The following is a 16,287-nucleotide window of genomic DNA, read 5'->3' as shown; positions in this document are numbered from 1 at the left end:
CTCAAAGCTGGACATAGGAATTGGCTTAATACATTCAGGAGGGGAACCCCTTTGGGTGTTTTAAGCAGTTATACTTTAGCTATTGAAAAATCGCAGATCTAAAAGCTCATGCGGCACCAAGTCTTGATTTTAATATAAAATACAATGCTAAGAAAAGTAAAATCATGATTATCCGAAGTAGGGGCAAACATTCAGTCTTTCCTGACTTCCATCTGGCTAGCACTGCCAGACTGATGATCTTTCAGATGACAAGGACATCTATAGACAGCGACAGAAGCTGTATGCCCAAGCAAACATGCTGTGTCGCAAATTTAGCATGTGCTCGGTACCTGTGAAGATATCGCTCTTTAGATCCTTCTGTATCGTACACTGCTGTATATTATTATACTGCACACCTTTTGTGCCGCTATAGACAAAGCAGCATCAGAAGACTCATAGTGGCCTACTGTATAATGACTGTATGAGGCTGCTGCTGAGAGCGCCAAGAAGCTCCAGTGTTTGTATGTCAGAAACTGAACAGTGTGGGATATGTGCATTTTATTTATTTATTTCATTTTATTTTTATTTTATATTTCCTGTTATATTGTATTGTTTGTGATATGGATCTCCCTGGGTCTGAAATAAAGATTGATTGATTGATTGATTGATTGATTGATATATGGGTACAAAAGGGTCATAACCATAATGTGGGCATATACTGACATGACATTAGGGACAGCCATAAAAGGGATAAATAGTTAAATAGATATCTCCATATATGCGCATATACACTGTGAGGGGGAGAGAGAGACAGCAACGGCGGGAAAGCTAAAAATAGAATGCAAAATAAAACTGGAGGCAGCTAGCAAGATGAGAAATACAAGCAGAGAGGAGGATGGCAGGCGAGACAAAGGGATAGAGGACGGATGGGAGGGACAGGTGTGAAGAGTGAAATGGTGAGGTGAGAAAAAAGAATGAATGACAGGAAGTCCCAGGTGAGTCGGTTGAGAAAACAGCCATTCTCTCTAGTCTGCCTGGGAGGGATTCAAACACCCTGTGATGGCTATTGATTGAGTATCATGATCCTCACCACAGGCACTGGCAGGCACGCAGGCAGGCACGCAGGCACGCACGCAGGCACGCACGCACGCAGGCAGGCACGCACGCACGCACGCACGCACGCACGCACGCACGCACGCACGCACGCACGCACGCACGCACGCACGCACGCACGCACGCACGCACGCACGCACGCACGAACACCATCCAAGCCTCACACCCTAATCCCTATTTGAACTGGTGTCTTCAACCAGTTGAAGAGACCAGAGCGGAGAGGTGGGATTTTTTACCCAAAGCACAAACACAAACGAATAGCTAAAATTCAGCAACAAGTCCCATTTATGAGGGTCTAACCGTTAGACTCTAGTCTAACGCAAGGCCATGGAAGAGTGCGCATTTTTGCATCTCATTCGCCACTCAAATACCCTTGAAACCACTTAAGTCTAATTTAAACCAGTCATCTTCATCAGCAAGGGGGGGCATGATTATTCACTGGCATCTGGCTCCGAGCCATGGGATTCAAAATAGCTCCAGCCAATATAATGATGAAGCAATTACGGGAGACTAAATCCAAATCACAGCAAGCCCCATCTTGAAAACTCCTCACACTTTTGAACAAAGCCCATTAGAGCATGATATTCGAGCGACAGCATTGAAGCACGGAGCAGCACAGCGAGAGAGAAGCTGCAATGCTGCAAGCTACAATGGTGGACGGTGCTGAGGGTGTTGTTGGAGAAGATTAAAATATGAAAGAGAGTGTAACCACCACTCTCTATCTGGCTCAATCGGCAGTGTGCTTGCATTCCAACGCTACAGCTGTGTTTGTTTTTAGTGAGCAGAGCCTCCATGCTCGCTCAATATACCCACATCAAGCTGTAATTAGCCAAGTGGTCCATTAAAAAAAATCATCGTCCGAATACTAAGTCATCGGTTTAGAATTAACTCCTACATAGATCATGTACTGTATAATGTCAAAACAATTCTTATCTGTGTTATTTTGTGTGCGTCATTATCATGCACATGCTATAGTAACTGCCTAAGGGCATTATAAATACAGGACAAAATTAGAACATTAGATGAAACATATTCTATACAGGATGTGACTAATATGTGACGGGCCAGGGGCCTTACATCCATAAAAATACATGTTTAATTGAGTCAACGCAGGGAAACTTTGAAATGATGCACCTTAATTACTGTCCTCTCCCTTCACCATCATACTGTACTGTAGCGACAACCGAAATATTGGCAGGTTCACTGTTGATACAAGGCTGATAAGAGCCTGAAGCAATGATCCGCTCCCTCCCAATCGGCATTGCTTGATGCCGGTCAGGTACGACCTCCACTCACAACCGTGAGTCATGGATCAGGAGCCACAGATTTCACAGGATCAGACTGGAGGGCCTGTGAATGCCTGAGTGGCTGCTGTTCAGTTCAGACAGAATGTATCAGCGTGACAGGTGATATGATGACACCAGGAGCCTGCTGAGTGACAATACTCAAGTCTAGTACAAAACACATTAGCCAGGACGTTTCAGACCATTTCGGTGCCCTATATAGTAGTGGTTCTTAATCAGTGGTCCTTGAGGGCATTCCAGGTGGTCCCCAGCTAAATGATGGAGAGTTGCTAACCAAATGGACCCTTATAGATCTTTAACTCTCGAGAGACAGACACTCTCAAGAGTAATGTTAAACAACTGCGCATTACTTAATTTACAAGAAGCCTGGTAGAGCATGTAGAAGAACTGTTATTTTGATTGTTTGCTTGTTGTGGACAAAATGTTATCCAACGATAACAAAATATTCTTTAGTTTTGGGTCTGAGAGTCTAAATGTCATCAAATGCCCCCCGCCCCCCCCCCCCCCCCCCCCCCACACACAGTATTTTTACATTGAAGTTTTTTTTTATTCACCTGGGCATTTCCCAGAGTATAATTTGTCAGGATTCATTAGCTTGTTCCTCATTCTGAAGGGGTCAAAGAAAAGCCATTTTATTTCATTTTTTACCTTGCACGTCTGGTTATATTTGGTCATGTATAGTTGATTGGCCCTTGGGTGTTTTAATATTTTCTAATATGGCCCCCTTTGAAAAATGTTTGGACACCCCTGACGTATGCTCATGTTTGTACGTCATCAACACAATGTCAGCAGTTTAAAACTGACGTCAGAGATCCCTGCACTGCTCCATATTTAAAGGGATATTTTAAAGGCTGAGGTGGCTGAGATTTTTCCATTACTTTTGTCATTTATTTTTGAACAGTGCAGCCGCTCTGTGAGCGGCTGTGCCCGGCACCCCAGAGCTTCTATTTTGAAGGAATCCCGGCGCTGGTTGTGTTAATGACTGTACCCATCACAGACGGACGTCCGTCCGTCCGTCCGTCCGTCCGTCCGTCCGTCCGTCTGTGATGGGTACAGTCATTAAAACAAAAATCTTTTATAATAACCATTCATTATTTAAGTGAACATCTCTGTATGATTGCGTGCACTTCCATGGCCCCCTAAGTGGGGTCTGGGAGTCCTCCCCCAGAAACCTTTTAATATAGTTATATAGTTTCCTGTGTTCTGGTGAATCTTGGGACCAAATCCAGGATAAACTAGAAAAAGTGCCCCTCGGGGCACAGGTCTCCACCAGGGCAGGTCAGGTTGTGGCCTCCTGGTGGCGCTATAATAGGCCAATGTGAAAAGGGTGCCATTTCTTCATACGCCTTTGATGGCAATTGGATGATTTGAGGCATTTTGTTCCAAAAATGTGTTTTGCAAAAATCAACCTGTTGGTGGCGCTATAACAGGCCAATGTGAAAAGGGTGGGATATATTCCTCAGCCTAGTAAGACAATGTGTGAAAGATTTCACATAAATTGCACGCTGCGTTCATGATTTGAGGCTTTTGTTCAAAACGGGGCAATCTTGCAAACTGTGAAAGCCAATTATAGCCAATTAGGATGGAATATGAAATATCGGACAGATCCGACTTGAGCACATGACCATAGAGATACTGTGTAACGATTTGTGAGATTTTTGGACAGAATCTGGAGGAGTAATATAAAAAAATTGTGTTTTACAAAAGTCTGCCTCCTGGTGGCGCTATAAAAGGCAGATGCAGAAAATACAGGTCAAAGGTTTGTCCTTGGCCTCTAGGGAGTGTGCATGCAACGTTTCACGCAGATCGGTGCAGTTTTAGGTAAAAAATGTGAAAAGCTGCCTCATGGTGGCGCTATAACAGGCCGTTCTGGAAAATGTGGGGCAGAGGTTCATTGTTGGCAGTGTGTGTGTGTGCAAAGTTTGGCATCGACCGGGTTAACGGTGCCGGAGATTAGCAGATTAACAGACGGACGGAAGGACGGACACACACACGGACGGAGTGCAAAACATACTCTCTCCCCATGCCTTCGGCCTGGTGGAGACAATGACAATGCAGGAGACTCCTGCATGATCCAGGAGTGTTGGCGTACTCATAGTGCAACATGCTATTGCATAACATTCCTTCCAAATTTGCGTCCTAGTAATACGCGGTGCATTTTCTGAGGCAGGCATAAGGGAGAACAAACAAAGGTGACAAGGAATGAAGACCTTTCTCCTTATGACCTTTACCAGGAGAAGACCTTTCTCCTATGACCTTTACCAGGAGAAGACCTATGACCTTTACCAGGAGAAGCTGGAAATGGAACCAGAGACCTTCAAGCCCTCAAACAGCCCGTCTACCTCCTGACACACTGCCACACCAAATGACGCAGAGGCTCTCTAAAGGTATGCTGGGAAATGTCAACTCCAAAATGTTCATTTTTCAGGAAATGAAGAAAACCTTATATTGAAATAGTTTTGTGACTTTATATATTGTCAATTAATTCCATGAGAGGGGGAGAGGTGGTGGAGTTAGCTGTTTTAGCTAACTCCACCACCAAAAATCTAAAATGGAGTTACAGTAGGTGGTTTCCTCCCGACAGCAACAATATGAGTAGTTAATGTGGGAATGAAATATTATTTATTTTATTACTTTTATTCAATGCTGTACTGCAGATTGTACTATATGTCTGCATCTCTTTGTTTAAAACAATAATTGATCACAATCTTTTTACGTAAGAAGCAGGAAATAACTGGTGTCTAAAACTACCGAGCACCTTGTCTATGGCTGGCGTGACCAGCACGGCACATGAATATGTATAACATACATTATACATCTATAATGGGCTGTCTACTCTCTACTAGGACTTGAAAGCACTGTATGCCTGTTTATGCAAATCGTACTGCACATACAGTACCGTCTATTCAGGGAATAAAGTATTCACCAGATAAAGAGATAACGAGAGCTGGGTGGGCTGGACATGTTGTTTGTGGATCCCAGTGAGGTATTTACAAAAAATATACTTCATTTTTTACCTTAACTTTATGTCTTACAGAACAGCCAAAGATCTGTCAATCTTGCCTGGCTGTTAGTTACACACAGCAATTATGTTTGATTAACTAACGAGCCAGTCCTGCAATCAATATGGTGAGCAGAAGTAAGCCATTTTTTTACGGCAAATGCATGATTATCATGGTATTTATGGTTGCATCTTATCACCCTACCATTTTCCTATAGCACTCCCTCACATTAAGCGGCGCCACATTTAATATGGTTTCACAAAAGCATGCGGCTGGCATTTCCCCTACAGCGAGTGGTCTGGAGACTATAGGCTTTAATTAACTTCTTAATACCACTCAGGACAACCAACAATGACCAATGAGCCACAGCAAGATATGAGGGGAAGAAAAAGAATGAACGCGCTGAATATAGGACCACGTCGTCTTGTCCATGGGAAACTGGACGGTTGATAGTGTGGCCTTGGCGGGGTCATTAGGCCAATACAATGTCACCCTGTCTCAGGCTGTCCCTGTGGCTGTGGCTGCCGCGAGGCGCTGTCACAGAATGGAAATAAGATCCATTTACAGCAGTACTCTGGAGAGGACCTCTGGGACCCTCCAAGGTGCAGGCAGCGGAGCTAGGCTCCTCTTCAGAGCAGAAGACAGGGTGTGTGATTCACTGCTCCATTTACTTTAATGTGGAATATTGAATGTAACATCTGATGTTCCGGCAAGGGGTGACAACATCGTGGGACTCAACCGCACCTCTGTCCCATTTCAGCACAGACCATTTCCTCCCACTTGTTCATAGAGTCTAACTGCATAAACGAGGTATTATGGTGAGGGGAAAGCCCAACTGGCTCTAGATACTTTGCCTTACAACAAATAGTAAAAACAACAGACCTACAAGCTCAGGAGGACAATGCATTGCATTATGAAACGTTGCATGGTGATGTGTTGAGAGCTTATAAATCTGCTATTTTGTGCTGTTTTTGGACATTTTGAAAATGTGATTTAAAAAACCTGTGCGCTCTTAATATCATATCATATCATGATGTAAAACAAAAAAAATCTGAAAAGAAATAGGCTTCAGGGCCAACTGGGTCCTCCGAACTAAACATACACAACAAATAAACCAATCAAATCAAAACAATACAATACAAATACGCAAAACCAAAAGCAAATAAAGTAATTAAAGTAGTCACAGCAAACAAAATCCAAAACTTGCACTAATTAATTAATGGCCCATATACACCTACGTCCTCAACACCACTATGGCACGACAAACAATCTGGAAAAACGCAGTCTCAAATACAATATGGCACTGTGGGAAAAACGGCGAAAGGTTGTAGGTTAGTTGTCCTCCTAGATCACATAGTACATCTGGTTGCCCCTCAATACAAATCCATTACATCATCATACTATAATTCAGTCAATATCTGAATGTCTATCTGAATGTGTGTGTGTCTGTCAGAAATACCGCCGTAGCTCCTCACTGCCTGCACCAATCACTCCCACTTTTCACACAGGCATTGACCATAATAAAATGGAGGTCTTAACGAAGCCCTTTTCAATACAATATCTCACAACGGGTACAATATCTCACAACTGGTAAGGGCTAGTTATACATAATATAGCAAAATGACTAAAATAGAACAAAGAAAACAGAACTCAAGGCTGAATACTCACAGCCACAGTTAAACCAGGAAAGTACCTGGAGGCTCTGGAAGTACAGACAGAGGATATATTAGGCTAATAGTTGACTAACATTGTCCCCGTGTCAAAAAAAACCCTTAAAACCTTTTATGGGGGTTGACCCATTCCCCTACCCCTAAATGCAGGGGAATGGGGTTTTAAGAGGCTTTTTGACATGGGGACAATGTTAAGTCAACTATGGGAGCATACCTATGTTCCCCAGGTTCTATGTTCTCCACCCCACAAAAAGGTGCTTTGTTCCCCGCTTACAATAAACCTAACCCTAAACCTAAGCCTAAATCTAACCCTAACCTCACACCTGTACTGCCGAACTTTGTAAATGAAATATTAAATGTCACTAAAATATATCCCCATATAATCAAAATGAATTCTCAAATAATCAATATTTGTTTTGAGGTTTCTTACCAAGTAGGCCTACTAGGTTGTACACCTCATGCCTCCAACAAACACTCAAATCAGGCTTCCGGCCAAACATGAGGCCTCAAACCTGGTCACCCCTTTTATGCACTAAACATGAGGCCTCAAACCTGGTCACCCCTTTATGTATAAACTTGTGTTGTTCTTTCTTACTGTAAGTCCCTCTGGAGTGTCTGCTAAATGCCTAAATTGTAAATTGTATGGGGAAAAAAGGCACACAGGCACATTATGACATGCTAAAAATAGAGATGCCAGAGTTAATGTGATGAATCACTGTTATGCTGTGTGGAGGTTGTTGTAATGGATATAGTATAGTAGAGAGCTCAGGGAGTAGAGGAGAGCTGAGCCAAGAAGAGTGTTGTAGGAATTGATGCTGAATGGCTAGATTAACAAAGGCTAATACGTAATGATACCTTTATTAATTATGCAGAGGAGACAATGGATTTGCCTAAATGATCTGTGTGTATTATCTCCCAAGTTACAGACAGGCATTATTCCAATGCAGCATCAGTGAAAATAACAGTAATTTGTGTTAAGTGCTACAGGGAGCCTCCAACTTGGCATATCTGCCCTTGCATCGTTGAAGGAGAAGGCCTACATAATGGGGATGCCTCTGCAGGAGGGCCAACATATACATGTAAACCACTGACCTAAGTATGTTGCTGTGTCGTAGTACAAGCTCGGGATGAATCAGGAATCAATTATCTTTAAAGGCATGGAAATTTAAAAGGAATCCGCTAAATTATTATACGGCACTCTGTTGTACAGCTCTATCCGCCTAATGAATGTTTGCCTCCCTTTAATCAATCACATTTCATACCACATAATCAGCATCGACATGCCCTCCAACAGAGGTCAGCCTGCTCATTCTGTTTCCTGTTCCCAGTGAATGGAGTCAAATTGGGCTGACTTGAGTGATACTACTTCACTACAAGTGCTGTAATCTGGTAAAGTACATACTGTACCATATACTATAAGTTTATTATCATGCTCTAAAAGCTTCATTGGGAAGGTTGTAGTCGTTCATAAGACTTATTGCAGTGAAGATGTATTGCTGAAGCCGTTGCAGCCACCACACACACACCCAACAAAAGCAATTATTTTGTGTCTGTGTCTTGTATAACCACTTAAACCATATAATGTATTTCATTAAGCATGTCCCCCATGGGTTCTACGTATTCCCTCTTTTCTCCCTCTAAACATCATTCTCCCATCCGGCCTTCGCTTGCAAGCCCCTTGTGCCACAAAAAACAGGCACAAAATTCCTTTGTCCCTGTCTCTATTTGCACACTAAATGCTGCTGTGGGTAGATCTAGGAGATTACCTTATGATAAGCACTTTTTACGTACTTACCTATATACTTTTTACTTACTTTATTTGTCTCGTGCCTAATGCCTATGCACTCACACTTTTTTATGACTATCGAATAGCACTTTAACGCCTGCACTTTAATGGTTATGTGCACCTTTGTACTTTACAATTTACAATTTACAATTTAGGCATTTAGCAGACACTCTTAATCCAGAGCGATTTACATTAGGCAAGAACAAAAGTATGGGAATACATCACATATATAAAATGCATTTATCAAGAAACATGCGTAAGCTAAGAACGTAACTAGAACATATCTATATAATGACGCTATACATATTAACTATACATATATACTATACTATGCTATACATATGTTCTATGATGTGCTATGACTACATACAATGCAATTATTGTGCTGTCTACATGACATGCTATAAGTCTGTTTCAAATGCTATCTAAGTCTAAAAAGTGCTATCTAAGGGGGTAGGATAAGTGCTATGGGCCATGATGGAGTCTGAAAAGGTATTTGGTACTTTGGTATGATCTGCTATGTGAACTGTTTATGTGTACTGTCTCATTGTTTAATGTACGTCTATGCTGCAACCCAATTTGCCCTTCGGGGACACTAAATAAACTTGAACCTTGAACCTTGAACCTTGAAACCAGTGGTTTTCAACCAGTGGTCCGGGGACCATCAGTACTCCCTGAGGGAGTTCCAGGTGGTCCGGGGACCATCAGTACTCCCTGAGGGAGTTCCAGGTGGTCCGGGGACCATCAGTACTCCCTGAGGGGGTTCCAGGTGGTCCCTAAAATTATGGAGAGTTGGTAACCAAATGGACCCTTATAGATCCTTAACTCTTGAGAGCGTAAAATGAAACCAAATGGACCCGTATGGGTCCATTTGGTTTCATTTTACGCTCTCAAGAGTTACATTATCGTTAAACACCTGCATTACTTAATCTACTAGAAGTCTACACAATTAGAGATTGTAGAAGAATTGCTATTTTGTTATCTCTCTTTTGTTATCTCTCCTAATGCATGGAATTGTGGCTACAATCGTATCTGACGACAACAAAATATTCTTTAGTTTTGGGTCTGAGAGGCTAAATATCATCAAATGGTGGTCCGTGGCTCAAATGCTGAATACATAATGAGCCTTGATGTGAAAAGGGTTGAAAACCACTGCTTTACACCAAATCTCTTTGCCCGTTTGCCAAAAAGGATGATCTACAACAACCTCACAACACGTTGCAATGCATATTTTCGGCAAAAATGTTCACTTATTCTTTCACAGAATGTTTGCCTATATTGTGACATGCTCAGTATAGGGATGCTACTGTATAGGGTTTATGAGATGTGGTTAATTGCTGACTCCATAGAGGAAATCTTGAAAAAACAAGAAGGTGGCCGCACACGCCAATAGCCAGAGTGCCAATATTTTATTAGGACAGCAGGTAAGACAAAAATGAAGGCTGATGAAGGCTTAACCGCCGAAACGTTGGATTCATTTTTGTCTTACCTGCTGTCCTAATAAAATATTGGCACTCTGGCTATTGGCATGTGCGGCCACCTTCTTGTTTTTTCAAGATTTCCTCTATAGTTTTCTCCCGTGTGCCGGCACCGCCACAAGGACTTTGGTGTGCGTATAGCTTTTTGTACACTGTAATTGCTGACTCCAAACAGAAGCCTCTGTTTTTGCAGTGGGAAAGGACAATATTTGCACAAAATTCATGTAATTTGCTGATATTTTTCTTTCTCTGTGCTGCACTGCATGAGTAATTATTTTTCTGTGAAAGCACAATGTTTATTAAGCTTTCTGAACATGAAAGCATGTTTGGATGAAAGCAAATGTGACTTGGAGGAATGAATATTTGAACATGAATGTGTGTTGTGGCTACTGGCTAGCTTCTTGTTATTGTTATGCAGTGTGCGTGCGTGTATTGGTGCACACACTCATGCATATGTATATGGCGTGTGTGTGATTGTGTGTGTTCGTGTGTAGCTCCGAGTAAAGTCAGTGTGTGTTAATTTGTATACAGTACACGCGGGTGTGTGTTTGTGCGTGCGGGCGTGCGTGCGTGCGTGTGCACAGGCGCGTGTGTGTTTTTTGCATGCATTTGAGTGGAACTCACCAGCTTGCGTTGACACCAGCCACAAACGCCACATAGAGCCACGAGCCAAACGGCACACACTGTCACTGCTAGGGAGACCAGGAACACACTGAGCGACACTGAGCCTGGACACGCACGCACGCACGCACGCATGCACACACACACACACACACACACACACACACACACACACACACACACACACACACACACACACAAAGTGAAAAGGGACAGAAAAAGAAGAAAAGTGAAAATCTGTACGCAATCATACATTATGTAGGCAACATTCACAGGTTGTCGTGAGTATGTCGTCGTGTGACTGTAAGCCACTGTAAATCACACCGTCAATGGGGAAAACCCTGACATCGACACATCTCCTGCCCCCAATGCTTAATTGAATGGCCTGCAGGGAGACGTCTTTCTATTTTTTTCCCTAACCTTCTATCATTAGCAGCTGACAAGTACAATAGCACTTCCTGTCCACCCTGCTACCAGAGCATTACAATAGTGTGTGTGTGTGTGTGTGTGTGTGTGTGTGTGTGTGTGTGTGTGTGTGTGTGTGTGTGTGTGTGTGTGTGTGTGTGTGTGTGTGTGCGAGTGTCTGGGTGCACATGTGTGTGTTGGCGGGTGCCAAAACACTAACCATCACTCAGTCACGCACTCGTCACTGTCAGGGTGTCACAGCTTGTTAAGTGACAGGCTGAATGTGAAGGGAGGAGAGGAGGAGAGGAGAGGAGGGGAGAGGAGGGGGGAGGAGGGGAGTTGAGGGGAGAGGGGGGAGAGGAGGGGGGTGCTGTGGCTGACAATACATGAGAGTGCATGATTAATGATATCACTGGATGCCCAGCCAGAGAGCTGGTGCAATAGAAGGGTAGTAAAAAAAAACTTAATTCAGTAAATTGGGTGCAAGTGTGCCTCATGCTCTGACTACCCATGCACGGCCAGTTGAGCCTTTAAGGCTGCAATTCTACCACATTCGACCAGCCTACAGTACGTATATTATATATATATACACACACACACACACACACACACACACACACACACACACACACACACACACACACACACACACACACACACACACACACACACACACACACACACACACACACACACACACACACAATGTGAGAGTGCAGAAACTGGAAAATCTTCAGAGATAAATTGACACTCAGGGATTTGCAGTGTAGGACGAGGATAGAACAATGCTGAGGAAGGCCCATTAGGCCGAAATGCATGCATTGTCCGTCAGAGGTAAATAAACCACTTGAAAAAGACATTTATTGTGTGCTGGCTTCATTCCCATTTGTACCTTTGAGCCTTGCACCTATACAGTATAAGACCAGTCATCTAATTTGGAGTGTTGCAGGTTTTCGGCTTTTGCAGTTTCCCTTTTCCCGAGGATAGAACAGCGGCTAACAGGCTCACTGGGTCCTGCTATTAGACACAGTGGGGAAGACTCACTAATGTATTCATGTCTCTCACCAGTCTCATTTGCCTTCCGCCATTCTCTTCTGTAAATATATTGGTGTCAGGACAAATTTACGTGTAGCGCGAGTGACAAACCCTGACAAACATCCCCTTCCTTTTCAATAACCAGACTTGTCTTCTCGCTCCCACACCATTGCTTTCCCTTCCTCTATTATTGTCACACGGTCGACGGTCCTCTGCTCTCCCCCCCATTTGTTTTCATACTCCACCTTGGCCTTGACATGTCCACAGGGTTGATGCATGGTTGCTCAAAGGACGAGTGGTGGTCGGCAAGGCTTGGTTCATGTGGATAACCAATTTCTGGAATGATGTTGTGTGCAGGAACACTGGACCTCCTCCAGGTATAAACATGCTGGAATAAACCTGGCCTGCATGCAATTACAGACCTGGCTGTTGGCTGCTAAAGAACACCCGTTATGCTGCCCACTGGTGGCCAGTAGCAGGCCAAGGCGTTCCCTCCTTAACATGACGTCAGTGAAGGTCACGTACTGGCTGACTTCCTGAGTCCTGAATGACGAGTGTTTCTATTCGGAGAGGTTTGAAAGCCGACCAGACTACATGCTGTGCTGCCTTATACCCACAGAGAGGCCAGTGAAGGTGAGTCCATTAGTGCGGATGACGTCAGGCGACGAATATTGAATAAGAGATGCTGAGTCCGGTCGGCTCAGGTCACGAGTGACTCTGTAGAAAGATAGATAGATGGATGTCGGACAATGGCCGACATTATGAGGGGTTTACGAGTAGTAAAGTAGTACGAGGGACCGCCCCCCCTCTCCCAAAGCTGGCACTGTTGCTCATGCAGAGATGATGCAAGGGCCCTGCCTGCCTCCTGTATTCCTCCTGAAGGTCAGAGAGGGGAGGTAGTGGTGGCGGTGGGGGCACACGCAGGATCTGGTTTATGATCTGTGTCAGTCGACACGAGAGCTAGGGGAGAGTAAAGCACCGTACTCCAAATAAAAATGCACCAACAAAAGAGGCCACACAGTCCTGCATTCAGTAATGGGCAACTTGATGCTTCTCCTCTCCCACCCCCACACACCATGGAATGGACTATGGAGCATTCATTTATAGGGCAAATACAGGGCACCATACACGGGGTATGCCGAGGTGTAAAACACGAAATGTAGCCTGCATGCTTATTTCAAGTGTTTGAGAGATATGCAAATCTCAAGCACGTCCAGCAATCGGAGCTCTCAAGTGATTTAATCTTTCCTCGCCCCTTGCATTAAAATACAACCGTTTAGCTTTAAATAATCGCTTTGAGGTCAGACCATTGGGATGTGGGGTGTTTGTGTATGCTTGCGTGCGTGTGTGAAATAAGAGGAAATATATAATAATCTACATGCAACAAGATGAGGTATGATAATCTGTACAGGACACAGGAGTAGCACTTCTGGAAACAGCTGATTAAAACTGACACGCCAGTGAGCCTTTTGATCGGACAGCTTCAGAAATCGGAGATCTCTTCAACCTGAAAGCGGCTTGCTTGTATTTACAGGTCTGTGAATAGGCACTTTTACAGTACGGTACTGTATATGCAATGCAGAGAACATGCAGTTACGTAGTGCCACACAGACTGGTGAGTGCTGAGATTGACAGTGTAAATTAGCTTTTAACTTGGCATTTCGAAATTGAAGATGATGAGAATTGGGAATTAACTGAGGGTGTTGTGACAGTTGCAATATGGATGGCCTTTGCGCACGGCAGCAATGTATGTATGTTCGCCTTGTTCAGTTGATACAGCATCCTAGTCACTTGGTGTAAATTACCCCTATCTGAGTCCACCTTTGATTCAATGCTGTGGCATTACAATGCAAAGGGCCTGTTGGCGATGCAGAGCCTTACCACAGGTGTGATGTGTAGGTGATGTGGCCCACCACATGCAGTGGTGTGTAGGTGATGTGGCCCACCACATGCAGCAAGACACAAGCCAGGTGTGATGTGTAGGTGATGTGGCCCACCACATGCAGCAAGACACAAGCCAGGTGTGATGTGTAGGTGATGTGGCCCACCACATGCAGCAAGACACAAGCCAGGTGTGATGTGTAGGTTATGTGGCCCACCACATGCAGCAAGACACAAGCCAAGCAGAAACGGAACAGCCCTCGACTCCTCTGGGACGGGGCGGGGGGAATTGTTAATTGGATAGGCGGAACAGGTGCAGTGTCCACTCAGCAAAGCTGCCACGCCACATCTCCACGCTCATGACTGAGTCTGAGACACTAAAGCTCATAGCCTAATCACCGTCACGCTGTCCCCTCCCCTGCCCTAGAGGCTGGCTGTTGCCCTCTTTGCAGTTACTGAGCTTTGATTAGACGAAACGCTACGCGTCACTCAACTGTCATACAGTATATGCTGCACTCTCGGAGGGGAAGACATTGCATGTAACCAATGACATGGTAATTATTTTCTTTGAGCTTTTTACAGCATGGTGTAAGCTACACTGCCTGGAACAGGGTTTGCTGTAAGATAAGATGATAAGATAAGATAAGCCTTTATTAATCCCCAACGGGGACAGGTGTAGCAACAGCAGAAAGAGTGAAACACATACAGGTTTACATGTATGTGTTTCATACATTCTTACCATTCTTCTTACCCTGACATACCCAGCCGATCACCAAACGTACCTTAGTTATGTCATCAAGAATGGTGGTCCCTTATTGGCCGCTTGACATATGGTGGACAACACCAACATACATACCCAGCCGATCTCAGTACTTGCGTGCTCTGCTTGCGCAAGTAATAAATAGAATGAAATGGTTACTTAGATTTTGACACTAGACACCGGGTCTCAGAATGAATGAGTTATCAAAGTAAAGTCTAGCACTATATGGATGAATGAATACACATTTATAGCCAATGAATATATGAATGAAATGCCTCCACAAGAGTTGACCTATCACAGTGCTCTGAGTGCATATGACATCGCAAGACAGATCAGCACCTCTGTCTATTCATTGAAGCTTCAGAAAAAATGCACAAGTGCACAAAGACCTGCACACCGTCTTTGTTGCCTATATTAATTGAAGCTTGAAATGCCTGGCAAAATAAAAGTGAAACTCATATAAATCGACTTTGTTCTTATGAAGCATTTCTGTTGTTGTTGCTGATCTTTAAACATGGCTACCGGTATTTCTATTTGGCCAATTGAGGGACAGACCATCACCACACTACGACCCTTTTTGAAACTAGCTCCTCGCCACTCGCCCTACACACTTGCACTCTGTTTAAGCATAGATATATAAATAATAGAGACGGACCATGATGGGAGGGGAATTCCGGTGCCGTCTCTATTATTTGATTATATATCTATGCTCAAACCGAAAGGGTTTGATCAAAAAGGGGGCTGGAAAAAAGCAGCCAGCCTGTACTAGTGTACACTGTACAGTGAAGATTCCACCAATGAAAACCACATTGTGCCTCACTTCTTCATTCACAACTAGCACAGATCAGTAAATATTAACTATAGCCTAGTTAAGGTTGGACAGGAAGGCCATAGCTAAATTTGGCCACACCATAGACTCTATGGGCCCTATTTAGATGATCTATATGGTTTGGCACTATAGGCACAAAGGGGTCGTATTTAGACTTTAAATTACTCATGGGTGTGTTTTGGGCATAACATACAATTCTCACCTTGTGTGCTTGAGCTATAGATGCATTGCTATTTACTGTAAATGGCGGAATCAAACACATTTGGAGGAAAAAATGAAAGTGTGTATTAATGTCAGACAGAGTTTGTTTGTTTTTCAGAATACTTGAAGGGTTTCCAATACTGACTGATTACCTTTCCTGTGACATTCACAATAAAAATGATGTTAACATCCGTGATATCTTGACAAATTGTCAAAATATCAC

General features: G+C 43.6%; 1 protein-coding gene across 1 annotated transcript in view; it reads right to left on the bottom strand.

Moving 5' to 3' along the window:
* Positions 1-16,287, bottom strand: part of syt7a (synaptotagmin VIIa) — a 125,186-nt gene that overhangs the window by 57,450 nt on the left and 51,449 nt on the right. Inside the window, exon 2 of the mRNA XM_079500507.1 lies at positions 10,957-11,060. Coding sequence (XP_079356633.1) covers positions 10,957-11,060 — 104 coding nt within the window. The remainder of the gene's footprint in view (positions 1-10,956; positions 11,061-16,287) is intronic.

This window comes from Electrona antarctica (genome assembly GCF_951216825.1).
Source record: "Electrona antarctica genome assembly, chromosome: 5".
Lineage (NCBI taxonomy): Eukaryota > Metazoa > Chordata > Actinopteri > Myctophiformes > Myctophidae > Electrona > Electrona antarctica.
Note: the sequence above shows the minus strand (reverse complement) of the source record. Positions and strands in the feature narration are given on the sequence as shown.